The 19,819-nt window shown below is 44.0% G+C and overlaps 1 protein-coding gene across 1 annotated transcript; it reads left to right on the top strand.

The window, feature by feature from the left end:
- Positions 1–309: 309 nt before the first annotated feature.
- LOC110295832 (sulfotransferase 1C2-like) lies at positions 310–18,436 on the top strand. The gene is made up of 7 exons (XM_021164204.1): positions 310–342; positions 2,280–2,349; positions 2,497–2,681; positions 6,328–6,454; positions 13,618–13,712; positions 14,017–14,203; positions 18,105–18,436. The coding sequence occupies exons 1-7, from the start codon at positions 310–312 to the stop codon at positions 18,236–18,238; spliced, it is 831 nt and encodes a 276-aa protein (XP_021019863.1). The 3' UTR covers positions 18,239–18,436.
- Positions 18,437–19,819: the final 1,383 nt, after the last annotated feature.

Below are 19,819 nucleotides of genomic sequence, written 5' to 3'. Positions count from 1 at the left end.
AGACATTGGCTCAGTTGTGGTTTAAAAATTATTCTTCTAGAGAACTGCAAAAGGTATATATAGACACATGGAATATCAACTTGGAGATACCAAGACTCCTCTGCCACTCTGCTGAGGTTGTGACCAAGGGCCAGGTTTGTCTGTGGCTTGTGGAGGGACTGTGCTGAGTATACAGCCTCTAATAGGGTCAGTGGAAGATGTCATCCCAGAGTCAGCCAAGTCTCCTCCATAAGTACATGGGCATCTTCTTCTCTACCATGTCTTCCGAAGAACTCCTTGGTTCCTTGGACTCTTTTGATGCTAGAGAAGATGACATATTTCTGGTTTCCTACCCAAAATCTGGTGAGTTCCCCCCTAAAATGTACTAAAAGATACAGAGATGCAACAGTAAGAGGTAGAAACATTGTTTCCATTTACTTAGTGTTCTATAAGATACAGAGATGCAAGAGTAAGAGGTAGAAACATTGTTTCCATTTATTTATTGTACTATAAGATACAGAGAAGCAACAGTAATGGAAACATTGTTTCTGTTTCCATCTCAGACATTTTATGGGGGGTAGGGGGATGACTTTCAAGGATTTAGATTTCTTACTTTAAAAAGACTCAAGTGAAATGATTGAAGCTCTGCTAAAGTTTTCCTCTTCATTTGATTTATGAAGGTGCACAAATGTTGATATATCATATGAAATAAGCGAAATAGCTATGTGATGGATTCCCATTGTATCTTGCCCAGATCGTCCTGATGACGAAGCCACCTTTGCTCAGTTCATACTTAATTGTCTATAACTTTTTTCATCTCCACTAATAAGAGTCGTAAATACTTTCCCTGCTGAAGTTTTACTTCAGAATCGATTCGTACAGAGTTGTACACCCATGGGTGTCATTGAGTAAGTAATGTCACTCTGAACTTCCTCGGACTTAGTTCTATGATAATTTTGTTTGTTATGTAACATCCAGTTGCCTGCTACAATTTCCATAGTAGTGGTCACATAGAGACGGTGGCTACAGTTAAGGCGTTCAACAACGAGCAGCCAAGTCCAGTCAGCTATGAAGTGTAGTCACCAGTTAGCTCAGGTCATCAGCGTGGGAAGAAGCAAAGTGCACAAAGATCAGGGTTTTTGAGAACACACACACACACACACACACACACTCTCTCTCTCTCTCTTCTCAATTTCAATCCCAGAGAATCTGATGCCCTCTTCTGTAGACAGCAGGCACTCACAAGATACACACACATCTGCAGGCAAAACACTCCCACTAATAAAATAAATAAATCTAAGAAAAAAAGAGCTTTGTAAAGTACACTTAACATGAAACTTATAAAGCAAGACAGAGTGCTTATTATTCAGCCATGAAGTTGGTCATGTTACACATCACTGAAATCACAATGAAATAAGACACTAGCCAGATTTAACCTCCTTAAGGATATAGTCTTCAAATATCAAAATCTCTCCCCCCCCCCCCGCAAGCTTTAGCTTCTCTGCTGCAAAATTGGGATATAGCTATCATTTGCTTCAGCAAAGTGTGGAGTTGTATTCTCGGCTGGCTGTGGGGGAGGGATGTTCAGGGAAGAGCACTTGTGTAGCATGAAAGGAAAACAGGGTTTGGTCCCCTGTGTCATCCCATGTATAACAATCCCCCGGTATTACAAACAAACATAAGAGCACCGGGCCAACCAGATGGCAGGCACGTGGCTTAAAGCACTTGCTGTGTTAGCCTGGGCACATGAATTTGATCCAGGGAGCACTGATAAAGGGAGAAGTCAAGATCAACTGCAAAGTTGTCCTCTAACATTCACAGGTGCTCTGTGACATTCACTCCCACACATTATGTGCAAATACAATCATAACAGATTTAATTTACAACAACACCACCCCCACCCCCACCCCACTTCCAAAACACTGAAACTCAAACAGAACTCTGTGCTTTCTTCAGATTCTATGGTATCAGCCTTTTATCTCTCTGAATCTGATGAACATTTATGATTTAAGTACTTGGTCCAAACAGATACTGTTCTATTCATACAGAGAGATCTATATGTCACTCTTCAAAAGGTGAAGGGGGAGGTGAACACACTCACATATGCCATAGTAACTGTGTTCTGATGTGTGTTCTAGGAGAGGAAGGGGCTGGGTTCCATGGGAGACAGAAAGGGAGAGTAACTGTGGGGGAGGGGTGGTTGAGAGGGAAGAAGATAGCCTATAAACAGAGAAGAGCTTGTGGGCTATGGGAGCCACATTAGGGAACAGGCATGTGAGCTGGTGATCAGAAGGGTCTAGAAGGGAGCACTAACAAATTATTTTAAGGAAGGACACAGCAAGTGTAAAGGGAAACTACTCCACAAACCAGGTTAGCATTTCACCAGGTTCCAGGGGTGTGAGAGTCAGGACTGCTCATAGCAGTCACTCTTGCCGCATTCACATAACCTACTTGTGCTCTCAGTGCTTGGCTGCAACATTTAATTAAAACTGCATTCTCTTTTCTGTTTGTGTGCAGGCACCCATTGGCTGGCAGAAGTCATTGAGCGCATTCCCGATGCTGGCATCACACTCACATCGCCTCTTGAATTGGGAGACGTTTCTAAATTTGAAGACCTGAAAAGGATTCTGAAGAGAAGAGCTATCCCGACCCATCTGAACTATGAAATGCTTCCTGTGACTGTGAAACAGAAGCAGTGCAAGGTGGGTGCTGCTGCCCAGGGGCAGCCTCAGATACTCAGTTCTTTTTTTCTCCAAAGATTCATTTTCCTTTTATTTGATGTGCAACTGTGAGTGCCTTCAGCTATGTATGTGCACCATGGGCATGCAGTGGCATTGGAGTCCCAAAGAAAGAATAAGTTGTCCTATAACTGGAGTTACAGGCAGTTGTAAGCCCACACGTGGGTGCCGGGAACTGAGCCTGATTCTCTGCAAGAGCAGGCAGTGTCCCTAATCACTGAGCAGTCTCTCCAGTTCTGGGGCCCTTGGCTTCTTGCCCTGTCATGGAGCTTGACGGTCGCAAAGCAAGTGCTGTTTATACTTATTATTTTGTTTTTTTCTGGGAAAAAGTCATTATAGGAAGAAATGCTAAAGGATGGTGTCCTTGAACCATTGTTAACTCATGGGTTATAGTTCTTTTAAAAGCCGATTATAGTTTGAAAGAACACTTTCCATTTCCACAGCTTTCTCTCCCTCGTTTACATTTTCACAGAGGTATTTTTCCAGGATAAAGGGAAAAAGAGATCCTGCTTTTAGTTCATGTGTAATAAATATTCCCAATTTGCTTGAGACGTAGCTACATAGGAAAAACACTACTAGGAGCCAATAGCCCAACAAGAAAAGTGAATTTCTAGAATATGGTGCCAGCATTCACTGTAATCTCTAGGAATATGTGGATAAGGGAACATTTTGATCAGAAGTAAAGCACAAAAATAATAATGTTTAGAAATCAGAAACAAGACATGTACAAAGTTCCCAGAAACGAAGCCTCTTCCAACCACGTCAGCCTTTGTCTAACTGTACAAATCAGAACAAGGCACCTGTGCACAGGGTATAGACAGAGAGAAGACCCTCTTTCCACAGTCATCTTGTGGCCATAGCTCTGCGCTAGCCCCTCAGGAGAGGCTACAAGTAAACACAGCCAATCAGGGCTGGGCCTCAGGGTTTTGCTCTGTCTGTCAGAACAGTGGAAGCTTAACTAAATTACATTTGCAAAACGCAACAAACCATTTTCCTCTCCAACAGGCTGTTTCTGAGAGGGAGGGAGGGAGTCAGGGAGGGAGTCAAACAGAAAGACAGAGGCTTTTCTCGTCAGGGAGGGAATCAAACAGAAAGATAGAGGCTTTTCTCCGTGCCTGGGTTAAATACAAAACAGAGAGGGAGAGAGGAGACATGGAAGAAACACTGGAGAGGGAGGGAGAGGGGGAGAGGGAGGGAGGGAGGGAGGGAGGGAGGGAGGGAGGGGAAGAATATATCTAATTCCAGTAACTGATGACATTCTCAAGCAATCATTACCAGCCGGGAAGTTTTGTGTCTGTCCCACACATAGGACACGCGTGGGTCACAGGTCACTTGAGCAAGGACCCTGAGGCTGAGACAGGTTCTTCCCCTCTACAGCCTTAAGGTGCACCCTTTCTGAATGGTGCTGATGGGAAGGAATTGAGCCTCTTCCCTACTCCTCCAGAAGACCGGAGTGATATTAAATGACTCAGCAAATACTTTCTTATCTAAGTCAATTGCAGGTCCCCTGGTTGTCCATTAAAACACAAGCTGAACGCCTTGTTCTTATCAGCTCATGACACAATGCTGCATATAATTAAAGATGTAGGTCCTCCGTGGATGTACCTGTGGGTTAGTCGTGAGGGCCTGAGAGCCAGTTGAACTTTCCCTACCTCTGCAGGGCTGATCAGACCGGAATGTCCCTCTAAATGTCCCTTTCTTCAAACCTCTCAGTTTCACTTGGCCTTTTGTTCTGCTTTTTAAAAAGGTATTTCATGTATATAGGTGGTATGTTTTCATGGGTGTCTTTGCACCTCATGTGTAGCTGGTATGTGTGGTTGGGAGGGCAGAAGAGGGGGGTCGGAGTTACAGATAATTGTATTTACTTCTTAATCTGTATTTTCCCTCACTCTCTTTCTGTTAGGAAAATCCATAGTTTGAAATTTATATTTTGTTATTCATTTTAGTATGCTTAATTATGACTTTACTTTTGTTATTTGTGTGTGTGCGCGCACACGCGCGTGCACATGCTTGTGTCCAAGGACACCTGAGGCATTGGATCTCCCTAGGGCTGGAATAATGGGCAGCTATGAGCTGCCCAGTGTGAGTGCTGGGAACTGAACTGGGGTCCTCTGGAAGAACAGCAAGGGCTCTTAACCATTAAGCCATCTCTCCACCTCCCCATGATGCTTTAGCTAATGTCCCTTTCCCCGGGTCTCCTAGAGTACCACCCTGACTTTTCTTTATAGCTCCTAACCTCCTCCAGTGACTTCTTCAGGCTTCTCAGTTTACTCCAACATCTATAAAATCTGACTGGATTGTTTCCCCAAGTCTGTAATGCAGACATACACTACTCCAGGGCTCCTTCAGAGACTTGCTTCTCTGACAAACAGCTGTGTCCGGCTCCTCAGTGCAGGCATCAGGTTTGCTACTGCGTTCCATTTTGGAGTTTTAGAAGTGAGTTCAGCAAGCCTTGGGTTTCTGTGGTTCTGCTCTGGAAGCCTGGCAGAGGAAGAGAAGGCCCAAGGTCTGTGAGGTTGCTTTGTATTAGAGTGTAAGCTAGAGTGTCCTGGGTGGGGCTGGGTAAAGGTTGTTCTTCATACCTGACACATTGACCTTTACACGTCTCTCAAGTAAAGCAGGGCCAGCATTCATATGGATCACACACACACATCTAGACTATGAACATGCTACTGAAAGATAGAGCATCGTATTAACAGCGAATTCTGCCTTATCTGGGTAAACTGTGTCTGTCCCAACTGTCGTTACAAATCAGAGAACATCTCGTCCTTAGCCTATGCAGTGTTGACTATGATCAGAAAGGCTCCATTACCTAGCTCTTCTATTGATCTCTGGAGGATTCTTCTTGTTCCTTTTGTAATCCTGTCTTGGAGCTCCTACAATGCTCTATTGTCGAGAGAACATTTGATTATCTGCCTGTCAATCAACTATACACTGAGAGAGGACTCAAACCCTTCCCGTCTTTCTAGTTGATACACCCTTGGAGCCGAGTCATTGAATATTTTCTGGTATTCAGCACACACTGAATACATGTTTGTGGACTGAATTATAGTTGCTGTATTCCTAGGCACTGGGAGGAAATCTTAGATGTTCTTCTGGCGAAGAATTAAATTGTTAAAAAGGGAAGGTCCAGACCTTAGTATTCCAATAAGAGTAATTTCCAATAAGACAGTTTGGAAAAAATCTTGCTGTGTGCAAATGTTGCCTAATATATAGATAACAAGAAGTTGTTTTGCCTAACAATGGATAGAGGTTCTAAAAGACAGGACCACACTTAGTAAACGGTTTAAAAAGCTGTCCATTGGACTGTGAGCACCAGTGGCCACTGGGGGCTGGTTTAAAACACAGCAAGCTAGGCCACCTGTAGGACCTCTGGAATAAAAATGTCCTTATTAACATTCTTCTTGGATGAGTCTTATGCACACTGGGTTTCCGGAGACTGAAGCACAGGGCTATTTAGTCATCAGCTAATGCTGGGGGTGGGGGGCAGAAAGGGAAAGAAAAAGGTGGAATGTGCATAGGTTAGTTTTACCTGCAATTTTCTTTTGGGAAATATTTTGTTTTGTGGCTATTTTTATCCTAGAGTAAACTGTTTGTATTTTTGAAACAGATTATCTACATCGTCAGAAATCCGAAGGATACAGCCGTGTCCATGTTCCACTACTACAGGGACAACCCCAATCTCCCTTCCACGGAAACATGGGCTGCGTTTTTAGAGCTGTTCCTCAAAGGAGATGGTAAATATGATAAATATAGCAATCATCACCTTCCTATTTTAAATTGGATTTGTTTACTCTGTGTGTGTGTGTGTGTGTACATGTGCTCTGTGTACTGCCTGTGTGTGTCCATGTGCTCTGTGTACTGTGTGTGTGTGTACATGAGCTCTGTGTACTGTGTGTACATGTGCTCTGTGTACTGTGTGTGTGAATGTGCTCTGTGTACTCTGTGTGTGTGTGTGTGCCCTGCTATATCAAGCCCACCTTCCTTCCTTGAGTTGAGGTCACTGAGCTTAGAGGGCAGCTGGCATCCAGGGACCTCAGAGGTCCTCCTGTCTCCACCTCGGCCGGGCTGAGGTCACTGACTTGCCTCTAGACACACTCTGCTGTCTTGTAACTTGGGTGCTGGGATTCAAACTCAGGTCCTGGTATCTTGTGCAGCAATGCTTTGTGAACGATTGCTCAGCCCTAACAACTACCTTTTAGAATTCATTAAATACGCTGAACTTTCTCACCAAAAATGAAAGCTCCCTCCCACCTTTTGATGGAGCCTAATTGCCGGTTTCCACTCATGCTCTGAAGATAGCAGTCCTTGTTTCTTCTAAAGCAAATTCTTAATCACTCCATAGTCATTCTTCAGGCCTGTGGGGAGGAGCATATTTGTGAGCTACTTGTAAAATCTTCAAAACAGAGGTTAATTCTTTTTTTCTTAATTCTTTTTTAGCTTTTAATTTTTAATTGAAAAATTAAATCTTAATTTTTTTCATATACCACCAGAGTTTGTTGGGGTTTTTTTTGTTTTTTGTTTTTGTTTTGTTTTGTTTTAGCCCATGTGAGGTAATTAATTAGACACTCAGCGGAAGACAGTGAGGTAGCCTGGAGGTAGATATCACAAACAAATAAAATACATATGCATACATAAATCCTCCCAAAGAAACCAATGAACAAATCGTGAGCAAGTTGGTTTCATGAAAGGTAACAGGAAACAGCTGATCCTGGAAGCAGCGTGAGACTTGGTCTGACAAAGCGCTCAGGGCCCCTGGTCCAGCCACCCTGCCTTCCTTGCCTTTGTTCCTCTCCCTCTGACTCAGTGATGTTGGGGAGAACCTTAAAAATGTTTAACTTGCCGGGCGTGGTGGCGCACGCCTTTAATCCCAGCACTCGGGAGGCAGAGGCAGGCGGATTTCTGAGTTCGAGGCCAGCCTGGTCTACAAAGTGAGCTCCAGGACAGCCAGAGCTATAAAGAGAAACCCTGTCTCGAAAAACCAAAAAAAAAAAAAAAAAAAAAAAAAAAAAAAAAAAAATGTTTAACTTTTCCCCCACAAGACAAGGTTTCTTTATGCAGCCCAGGCTGTCCTGGAACCCACTCTGTAGACCAGGCTGGCCTCGAACTCAGAGATCCATCCGTCTCTGCTTCCCAAGTGCCCAGCTGAAAACTCAGTTCTTAAACAAATATTAAACAACGATAGTATGCCAATGCAGTGAAGAAATTAGGAGACAGGAGTTTAAAATGGCGAGTGCTTAGAGAACTCCATTGCATTTGGGTGTCTCTGTAAGTCTTTCCTAGTTACACGTTTAGTGAACAACTTTCACTTAAAGAATAAGTCACAAAGAGTTGACAGTCTAAAAGCCTGGAGTATCTGACTTTCTGCTAATGCCCCACCCCCACTCCATCCTGGGCTGCTAACCTTAGTCAAAGAACCTACTTATATATTACTTTTTTGAGTTTTAAATATTTTAGCGTTTGAGGATGTCACCCTTGTGAATAATGTCATTTGACTGTGAGTGCTCCCTACTTCTCTCCCATCTCTTCCCGTTATCCCTACCCCCTCTCCCCCTCCAACTTCATGCACTCTCCTTTGCACCCACTGAGCCCTACCCCTGTGCACACATTGTCAGCGCTAAGTGGACATATTTCAAATTTTGCTGCCAGACTCTCAGCTTTCCCAGTTAGTTTCAGTGAGGGTGCAGCAAGCCTAGTTGATCTTAACCGGAGATCAACACTGACAGCCCCACCCCCATGCCCTCCACTCCCCCACCCCCGCTTCAGGGATTGTGCGGCTCAACCCCTTGCGATGTAGTTTCCCCCTTAACAAATGCCCACATCTAGCAGAATCGTGACATCGAAGGGCTGCTGGGTACTTTATATGATTCAAACACACACCTGGCCTTTATGTGACTCCCACAACCTCCCGAGAATGCTGTAGGCTAAGCTTGAACATTCCAACCCCGACCATTAACCTCACCCGGCCACACACCCCACATACCGGTTCATTCTTATCATTGTGTGATTCCCATGTGACGGACACTTAGCTAAGTGTTAGGTAAATATTACCTTATTTCACCCTCACCAGAACCTTGTGTGGTACGTGCTATCACCCTTAGTTTACAGCTCCAAGGGGTGACAAACTAGGGACGCCAAATAGCTCACTCACGGATACATAACAAATAATGAGTAGAACCAAGATTTAATTATTATTCCAAAATCTTTCCCATTACCGTGGTGCCACAATGTGTTCAGTCTAAAAAGCTGCCTGATCATCTTCTAAATATTTAAAGATGGTCAGCGTGCCTCACTCTGCCCCGACTCTATCTTTAGAATAAGCAGAATCTAAACACACATTTTTTTTTTTTCAGAACAGACCCCAAGTCTGCTTTTTCTCAAGAGGAGACATGCTATTTTTTGCTTCCCACTTTGCAGACTGCAGCTGCCTCCCCTCTCGCTGCCTGTGTCCCAACCTGGCCATGTTCTTATTATGACTGCACCCAGAAGGTGAATACACCCGGGTGAGGTAGAGGAACCAGGGCAGTACCAGGATAACCCCGCTCGCTCCTCTTCTGCATTTTGGTTCTCTCTGGCCTTAGCCATACAAAGAGCCAGTCCGGGCCGGGCTGGAATGTAGCGAGGCTGACGGGTGCTGCGGAAATGTTCAGCCAGTGAGCACCACACCGTTATAGCAGACATCCTGGTAAGAGAGGCAGAGGATGGTTGGAAAAACACCCCAGGCATTTCTCTTACACCTTGGGTGAACGAATAGATATTTAGTGGCAATGGGATCTCATCTATAATGACTCTACCACTGGGTTACGCCATCCTGCGTCAACCCTGGGTACGTCATCTTGCGTCAGCCCTGTCCTCGCCGTCTGTCATTTCAAAGCTTTATTTGAATGTGAGCAGCAACTTCGCTTTTTCTATTTGTAAGACAGAGCACAGATATATAATCCCAGCACTTGGGAGATTGATGCATGAAGAGGACTAGGGGTTTAAGATGATTCTGGGCTACACAGCAAGTTCAAGGATAGCATAGGCTACATGACACCATCTCAGGGAAAAGACGTCATCACCAAACCACAGGAAGAGTAGCAACAGAATTGCTGGTGCTGCTGTGCAGATGCATACGTGCATGCGTGTGTTTCACATGCAAGGGGAGTTTGAAGGACTCTGAAGCCAGTGTTACTCCTTTTGCAGCACATGGTGTAGAAGAGAGATGTGGCTAAGGTGGAAGGCAGGGCATCAGTTCTGGTCTGCACGTCATCCTGCATGACTTTGGACAGCCCCACAACTATTTAGAGACCCGTGCTTCACCTACAAAGAAGACTAACAGAACGGCCCACCTATAGGATCGTTCAGAGTTGAAACTGGAGTACTTGCCTCGGGACACTGCAGAAATCCAGCTATTCTACTAGACATGGAAGACTCTCCAGTAGCTTCACATGGAGACAGGTGTGCATCAAGGAGGTTATTTTATGATGAAGGTGCTACAATATCCTGAGCTGTTTTTCCTATGTATATAAAAAGGCAGGAGGGTAAAGATACAGACAGACATTTATGTAATTAATCATCTACTTTACCTTCCCGGTAGGACTTTGTCAAGTTAAACAGTAACTATAAATTATGCTCTGGTGATATCAAGCCACATTAGTAGCTCAATTAAACTAATATCTGAACATTGGACTCATTTTTACACTTCTAGCTCCCTTTCAAACCTTGTATCAGAGCTGTGTATTTCCTAGGCCTTCCATTCCGGAAAGTTTTGCTTTATAATACAGTGGCTGTATTTTCAGAGAGATTTCTAGAAACTAAGAAATGCATTATAATTGCTATCCGGCAGAAGGCAGAAACAGCTGGCGCATAGGATAGAGCATTAACACAATGCTCGTAGGTGGGTAGGGAGCCGTGGGGTCACAGGTTGGAAACACATATCACGAGTCTAAATACAGAGCCGTAAAGTCCTGTGGCAGCACTGACAGCAGCAGGAGAGAGAGAGAATGATGAAGTGTTTTGCTTCAATACTGAGTGGCTTTTTCTTCTTTTGTCTATTGAAATAAGCATTAAAGTAGCAGGGGAGCATTGCCAGGGAGACAGCTGAGTGAGCCAACCAGAGGAAAGCAGAGACAGAAAGGGCCAGTAGGGAACTGTAGGAGCTGTTCGGTAAAGCCATCACAGCTGTCGCAAGACAGGGGTAACACAGATGACTGTGACTGACGGTTGGTGTCCTCAGTGACCTTGGTAGCGTGATCAGGTTGATTGAAGACTGGGGGCTGGGGGGTACTATTCAAAGGACATACCATCTCAAGGACACCTGTGCTCTATAGGAAGGGGGCGGAGTTCTGGAAGTTTTGAGTGAGCAAAGTTTCTGACTTATTTTTCAGACATATAGATTGGGTGAGCCTGAACTAGCTCTGCCCACAGGCATTCAGGAGAAGAGGAGTTTTGGTTGGTAGGAGAATATAATCCAGGCATAAGCTAAAGGCAGAAGTGGGGAGAGAGGACTCAGCGACTGTAAAGATGAGGGGTAGACAGAAAAGCAGTTCCCCTCAAAGAAGGGTGTGCCTTTATTTTAGAAACTGAATTTTTTTTATAGTGAAGGGCTGTTAATGACTTGGAAAATGAGGGTTCATGATTTTAAATGTAACTCAATTTGTCACTTGAAAAATCTAACCCTTTAGGGATTCCTCGGCGCGCAGTCGTAATGTGCTTTCTCCTGCTAGCCGGGAAGGCAACATAACATCTTGATTCTTCCAGCTGCCCTCCAATCTTTTGGAGAAAGAGGGGATATATATTCTTCTATGACAAATAGAGCAGCTGCTTTTCAAATTATGAGCAGCCCAGACTCTGAAAGTCATTCTTAAATGCACATCACAATTAATTTCTTTCTGAAAAAGCTCTAATGGGCAAAGTTGATTTCACTTAACCAGTGGCCATGACTCAGTCTATTGCTGTCACCGGCTGCAGGAGCCAGGCTTCTCTGTCAGTCTGAAGGCTTCTGGCAGCATCAGAGCTGTGGTCGATGGCCTCATGTGGGGCCTGTGGGTATTGGCAGGAGGCAGAGGGGGCAGACCTACTTTAGTCTGAGGCCCCGCTGATTTGAGATTAGGATCAAATCAGCCTTTGTTCCTTAAGGCTGCATGAGAGAAAAAGCAGTCTTCCTTCTGCAGGCATCTGAGTCTGGGAAAAGGGTGGGTACTCTTAGACATGCAATCCTCCACTGCCATGGTGGTCATTTGGGCAATGCTGCGATAAGATATTGGGTCAGACTCCAGAACAGCCTGAAGAACTGATAAGGAAGAGCTAGCAACTCTTTGAGGAATTTACTATCCATTTCCTGGGGTGCCTGGGTAGAAGGCCAACTCCGTGTTGGCATCATAGCAATCCCAGAACTTCCTGGTTTAAAAAGACACAGCAAAGCAAGCGAGACTCAGAAAGACAAACACCATGTGTTTCCTCTCCTATGAGGATTCTAGACTTCAGTGGTGACTGTGTGTGTGTGTGTGTGTGTGCATGTGTTTAAGTGTGTATGAATGTATGTGTATGAGTGTGTGCATGTGTATGAGTGTGTGTGTGCATGTGTGTGCAAATAAAAAATAGCAAATAACAATACTCTACATGTATGAAAATCACAATGAAATGTTATTGTGAGAATGAATCAATTAATAAAAAGAAATATATATGTACTTGCAATTTGTTTCCTCAAAATCTGAAATCACCAAAAATTGCAGTTAGTTAATTAGGTAATTATATTGTGATAATATGCTATCATATATAATTCATTCCAAGTTTTCTTATTCAAAACATCTCATGCAGTGTCTAGCGGGCACTCGGGGTTTCCTAAACTCTGTGTTCTGAGTGAGTAGGCATCAGGAGTTCTCCACGCCAGCATCTTCTACATGGAGGGCACAAGCTAGAGTTTGAGTTTGGAATGATACTGAGCCCTGGAAGGATGCGTTTAAACTTACTGTGCTTTATAAATCGTGTTCAATTGAGTTGGTGTCCAGAGACAACTAGAGCATGCTTTGTTTTCTAATCATCGTTGCTAGGGAGGCTATATGTAATGACTTTTGAGACTTGAGAAATTTTCTAGGCTATCATTTGACAAGGAAGTATAGTGATGCTATCAGCTGCAGAGACATTCCTAAGGCTGAATCGGTCTGTCTAGAATATTCTCAAAATTTATTATGCACATCTTAATTGTTAATAATCAATAATCATCATAAGAGCCTTTTTAAAAACAAAGTTTTAAAACTGGGCATGGCAGCTCATGGTTATAATCTTAGCACTTGAGAGAGGCTGAGGCAGGAGAAGTACCATGAGTCTCAGAACTACCCTGGGCTATATAGTGAGATCATAGCCCAGGGAAAACGCTTATAAACTTTTGTTTGTTTGTTTTTGTTTTTCGAGACAGGGTTTCTCTGTATAGCCACCACCAGTGGCGGCACACGCCTTTAATCCCAGCACTCCGGAGGCAGAGGCAGGCGGATTTCTGAGTTCAAGGCCAGCCTGGTCTACAAAGTGAATTCCAGGACAACCCGGGCTATACAGAGAAACCCTGTCTCGAAAAAACCAAAAAACAAAAACAAAACAAAACAAAAAACAACACAACAACAACAACAACAACAACAACAACCAAAAAACCCAAAAAACAAACAAAAAAAAAAAACCAAAAAACAAAACAAAACAAAACAAATCCCTGAAATTATGAATGACCCTTTAAGAAAATGACTGACTTTTGATGTTTCCTTAGAAGAGCTTTAAAAGTGAAGAATGTAATTACTGAGAAAAATGTACGGTTTGATTTTGCTACCGTAGTAGTCTCTCTCCAGACGTGGGCGAGTGCTGAGGTGGACGAGGCCAGGCCGGGTCCGCCATCATTGTAAACACTAACTCTAACGCACTTCTCTTCCAGTTGTGTATGGTTCCTGGTTTGATCACGTTTTGAGTTGGGAAGAACACAAAAACGATAAAAACGTCCTATTCATCTTCTATGAAGAAATGAAAAAAGTAAGTCTCGAGCAGCTCGGCTGCTGAAACCAAATTACGTGAGAACTCGCGTAATTACGTAATTACGTGGGAAGTCGTGGGGATGTATACCTTCATCCCAGCCCTCGGGAGGCAGAAGCGGGTAGATCTCCGTGAGTTCGAGGCCAGCCTGGTTTACATAGTGAGTTCTAGACCAGCCAGGATGACCGAGAAACCTTGCCCAAAACAAACAGAACAATGGGTGGATTTCGCCTTGAAATTCCGAGGAATGAATTGGTATGCGTTTAAGAGGCACACTTGCTCACTTAACTTGATTTTCGCGCAGGATTTTGTTAAGAGCCTAAAGAAAATAACTGCTTTCCTTGGCATCAACGTGAATGACAGCGAGATGGGTAAGATCGCTCGGAGTACGTCATTCAGTGAAATGAAAAGTAATGCGGCCAAAGAAAACTGTGATCCCAATCACGTCATCTGTGCCCTCACGTCCGACAGGAACCTGGTGTTCAGAAAAGGTGTGTGGGCAGGGAGCGCTGCTGGGCAGGGGGTGGCTGCTGGGCAGGAGGGGGCTGCAGCTGAGGCTTTTGCTGCGGATCGCTTGGCTCTCGGTTTCTAAAACAGGTTCTTTGCTCATGTGGGAGTCAGCCAAGAAGACTGGAAATCCTGGAGAGATAACTGTGCCCATTCTGAGCATGTGCAGACTTCCGTTTTCACTGTTTCCTAGGCAACAGCAAAGCCCCCACTACGTATGTGGTGTTGAGGTTGTAATAAGTGATGTAGACAGTGGATGGTAATGGGAGGATGTGTGAGGAGGTTACGCGCAGGTTTTATGTAACTTAGGTGCCATTTTGTACCAGCAATGAGCATCTCAGAATGTTGGAGACTTAGAGAACTCTGGAACCAATCTCCTCTGCGTGCAGAAGGATGGCAGCAGTTACGTTTCAAGCCTTCAATGTGTATAGAAATACAAGAAAGGGGATTAAGTCTCTCTCAATAAGTCTCCAGATATAAGTTAGAAGCAAGTAGGAAATACCTGGAAGTAGAATCTTTAAAAAAATTTTTTTTTCATGCAAGAGTATTCTGTCTGCATATATATCTGCACCATGTGGGTACAGTTCCCAAGAAGGTCAGAAGAGGGCATTAAATCCCCTAAAACTGGAGTTAAATTGTTGGTTGTAAACCACCATGTGGATACTGGTGAGAGTAGCCAGTAATCTTAACCTCTGAGCCATCTCTGCAGCCCCTAGAACTGTTTTGAAGTGTGTAAATTTTTATCTAGCTATAGGAGAAATGTTTGACAACTCTTACAAAGGCAAAATGTTTTAAGTACATATGCACGCCCGATTCTTAACTAAAAAGCAAATGTCTCTTCCCCTTCTTGTCCCAAAGGAATATAATCAATGCCAAGCAACAATTTGCCAAATCTTGTGTAAAACAAATATTACCCTAACTTTTCAAATTTGCTATTGTTGAAATTTAGTCTTATTTATGCAGAGTCACAAAACCAAAGCCAAGAAAACGAGGCAAGCATTCAATTCAGCAAGTATTAATAAGCTGCTAATTCTAGAGCTAATATGCAAATAGTGAAATAAAACACAGCATCTCTCCTCCAGAAATTCATGTTCCAGACCGGAATGCACAGAGCTAACAGCAGACATCTGTGACTATGAATGTGGTCGGGGTGTGGGGGCAGGAAAACACGCCCCCAGTAAGGGAAGAGATCCTCTTCAAGGTAGATACGGGACTGAAAGTTTGAGAAGTGGTTATGAAAATGAGAGCCAATGCAAGCGAGGGGGCGGGGTCAGAACCACCTGGAGAGCCAATGCCAGCGAAGGGGCGTGTCCAAACCACAGTTGCGTCATTTTGTGTGAGCTGGAAGACACAACAGTGTGCTGTGATGTAGTGGGCCTGTGCAAAGCACAACGAAGGAGAGAAGATATTGGTGCCAGAGAGCTTAATTTTCATGAGAAGCAACCCCCCCCCCAGTCCCCTCCTTGTCCCTCCCATTACCTCCGCTCCTCTCCCCTCCCCTCCCCTCCTCTCCACTTCCAAACCCTCCCATCTCCTTTGATTCCCTCCCACTCCTTCCTATTCCCATCCCATCTTCTTCCCTCTTCCCATCTCTTTTTTTCCTGGTTGAAGAGGGGACCTGGCACAAGCTGGTCTGTGTACTATAGTGGCACGGGCAGAGTATAAACACGCTTAGAAGAGAGTGAAGTGAGACAGAAGAACCAAGCAAGATGCCATAAACTGTTTAGGTGAGAAACATTGTCAACCACCCCTGCTCGCATTACAATTAGTTGAGAAGTCAGTCAGGGAGCCATTAGCAGCTTGTGCGACCAGGCAGAGTAGTCTGGGTGCAAGCCAAGAGCTGGAGTGACAGAAGACCCTAATACCCACGAGAACGAAGCAGCCCAAGGGAGCCAAGAAAAGATTTGGACCCGAATTAGACAGAAAGCCAAGGCCAGGCACGCGTGGCAACCTGTCAGTTCTTCACGGGCTCTGAGCAGTTTCCACAGTAGTGTGTGGTGGAGATGGTGGGAAGGCTTGACAAGGGAAAAAGAAGAGCAGACAAGAGCACACCGCATGAGCTGTGCGTGTGCAGAGGACAGCATGGTAGTTTAAGGCAGGTAGGGATGGCAAGAGGTTAAGAGGTGTTCTGGAGAAGAATGGAAGGGAAACAGACCTTTTACGGTGTGTGTGTGTGTGTGTGTGTGTGTGTGTGTGTGTGTGTAAGCGAGGCAAGGGAACAAAGAGAAGGGAACAATCACAAGAGGCTGAGTAATGGGGGGGGGGATGGGCTCGAGGCCCCATGCCCATGTGTTTCATTACATTGTCCTTTGAGATTCCTCTTAACCAAGCAATCATTGCTCTCAAGTCTCACCCCATACGAGAGAGAGAGAGAGAGAGAGAGAGAGAGAGAGAGAGAGAGAGAGAACCCTGTGATGGTTATTTTCCTGACCTCCTGTGGTTGTAACCCTGGTGAACATCCCCCGATGAAACTCTATCCGCACTACCTGTAACTAACAGCATGGAAGGCTCACCTGTGTATGGTTTCTTTGCACTGGATGTGAGCGTGGAAGACTGGTGTCTGCTGGACACATCCAATGTTGACATACATTTATACACATGAAATAACGTAATCTTTAAAATAACAACATCAGCTACAAGAAAACCAAACCAAACCAAACCAAATGGTGAGCAAATTTTAGTACACAGGCCACAGTCTTCTGAGTTCAGATTCACGATGTCTTTCTTAATATGATCTCAGTATATTAATTTTCATATGGGCTGAGCATGATGGCGCACATCTTTAATTCCAATACTCTGGGGACAGCAGTAGGCAGAACTAAGGCCAGCCTGATCAATATAGTATGTTCTAAGCCAACTATGGAATATGACCCTGTCTAAAAATATTATATATGTGCTTTTAATAAAGTATGTAAAATGTGAAGAAAGGAGCCATTCCTAGAACATCATGCATTTCTTTTCTGGAGGTGACATTGTGCTGCGTTCAATGGAGCCATGTGTGTCTTCTGAACACATGACATAAGATCTCTACTCTTTGGTTTTGTTTGTTTTTGTTTTTGTTTTTCAAGACAGGGTTTCTCTGTATAGCCTTGGCTGTCCTGGAACTCACTTTGTAGACCAGGCTGGCCTTGAACTCAGAAATCCGCCTGCCTCTTCCTCCCGAGTGCTGGGATTAAAGGCATGCGCCATGAGAGCCCGGCTAAGATGTCTTCTCTTGATTACATACAAAGAGTACATGATAGCCCCCAGCTTGAAAGAGTTTATAAGCTAATCAGAAACAAAAGACCACGGAGAACAAGTGTAGTGATAAAGTAATGCGCCGTTGGTCCTAGGACAGGGAGACTCCAGGGATTGAACCTGAGCCCCAAGTTTGACAAGGGCAGCATATTGGAAGTGAGGAAGGAAGTTCTGAGGGGCTTAAAAACAGGATTTTTTTCAAATTAAGAGAAGCTGGCAGACTATGTACATTCATCACCAAATACTTTGTATGGAAAACTTCTGTATGTTTATTGTTCTCCACTATTCATTCTATAGAAAAGACATTTCTGAAATTAAGGTGAGCTACCCATTCCTAAGGTGCCGTCTCAGACCAGCTCTCACTGTGCAAGCTCGCAAGGGGCAAACAAATGAGCTACCTTTGTGCTCACACTACTGGGTCACATTTAGACTAAATCGTCCTGGCCTACTCCAGCAAAAATATTTATTTATTTTAAATCTTTCTCTAAATAAGTAGTTATAAACTGTGGAAATTAATATGCAGCCCTCACAGAAGTAATCACCAGGAGATGCCAAACACTCCCATTTGATTGCAAAGCTGGCAGAGTTCTTCTGTCAGTGTTGTGGGTAGAGACTGATTCTTGCCTGATACATTTCCTGTCTTTCCAGGAGTGGTGGGTGATTGGATAAACTACTTCACTCCGAAGCAGAACAGAGTCTTTGATGAACTATTCACGGAGAAGATGAGAAACAGTGACGTGGGCAGATGCTTGAAGGAGTATGCCCATTCGCAGAATGCATGATGGAGTACGCGCAATCAGATGGGATGTGAAGTGGATTCCGTTCTCTGCCGCGTGGCGCCTGGGAAACATGTAAATATGCTTTATTGATGTGGAAAACAGATAGTTCTTTCCGTGAAAAAGACGGACTTCAAAAATGTGTCAAAAGCGGCACTCTCGAGACTCTATTATCATCGTATTTGGTGACAGCAGAATTATTAATAAAAGGGGGCATAAAATTCTCCAGTCGTTGAACTCTGTTCAGTTCATTTTCAGCGAGTTCAGTGAGGTCCGGGCTGGTTCCTATGCAGAAAGAGCGGTTATTGCAACTCCTCCATGAGCTGCTCAGACGTGGGAAGGAGGAGAGGGATCGTCACATACCTGAGAAAATTTTATTTTCTGCCTATTTAGACAATCATGGCCTGTATCTTAATGTTTTGATTTCAACATTTCTAAGTGTCTGTGAGAAATACTTTTCGAAATCACAATAACAACAGATACCATCTTCTCAAGCTGGAGAAACCTCATACCTGGTCTCATTCATTGGCGAACGTGGTTGGGCACGCCTGCATTTTCTTAATGTTACCACAAGTTATAAATTTTCTCGTTTTACAATTTTGAAAATGGACTTTCCTGTTAGGTTTCTATGCTTCTGATTCGTTATAGTGTTTGGAGTAGGCATGCTCTCCTCCAGACTGGTTCCTAACACTCATCCAGTCGCTGCGGCTCTCTGTCAGGTGTATTACCCGATGCCGTCCACTAGAGGGCACTGTAATGAAATCTCCGTGAACTTCAGTGTTCACCCACATAGTTCTCAGGACAGCCGCTGTAGTAGAATCTCCTAAGCCTTGCTGAGAAGTCAAGATTGTACTATGATTGCTCCTGATGCTGAACTCAAAGAGGGAGTTTGATTTGCTGAGTTCAGCTGAACTCTTTGATTTTTATACCCTAGTGTATTATGAACCCAGGTGAATGTTTAGTGACAAATCTGTTGGGGTCTTTTGTATATAGTTGATAATTCTGCAAGAAGTTCAGTCTGTACAAATCTTCTGTGCACACGCATTTGTTACAAATAAAGAGCATTCTTTTTGACTTTGTGCAGCTCTTACCTTCGAAATAACATTTCTAATGGTTTCGAGTGGCTTTAACCACATACCTTCTTCAAGTAAATAAAGTTATTGAAGGTCAAAGCAAGGTCATCTGGTGCAGCTTTCTCCCTGGAGCTAGGAGGACACGGCAGAGCTGACTTCACACCTGCTCTTGGTGACCAAGGTGGACGAGGCCATCAGAGTCAGGCTCAGGAGACGGATGAGACTGAGAGGGAAGAAAGGGAGTCCCACAAGGGTGCAATATCTCCTCATAGCACAAAATGATCCCCCCCCCCCAGAACTAAGATCAGACAAACATCTCATGGATTTTACTCTTCTAGATCTGTAAAGTAACATTGGTAAGCTGTAATTCAATTTTGATAAGAATTTGGGGACAGTCAGTAACCCAAGGATATAACCAAGAATCTAAACTCTCTGTCCATGATCAGTCAGGGTTATGGGTGCTACAGACACAGAGTGAAGTTTGAAGACTCTGTTCTCAAACTGAAGCAGAGTG

The sequence above is a fragment of the Mus caroli genome, chromosome 6 (assembly GCF_900094665.2).
Source record: "Mus caroli chromosome 6, CAROLI_EIJ_v1.1, whole genome shotgun sequence".
NCBI lineage: Eukaryota > Metazoa > Chordata > Mammalia > Rodentia > Muridae > Mus > Mus caroli.
This window is presented reverse-complemented; position numbering and strand designations above follow the sequence as displayed.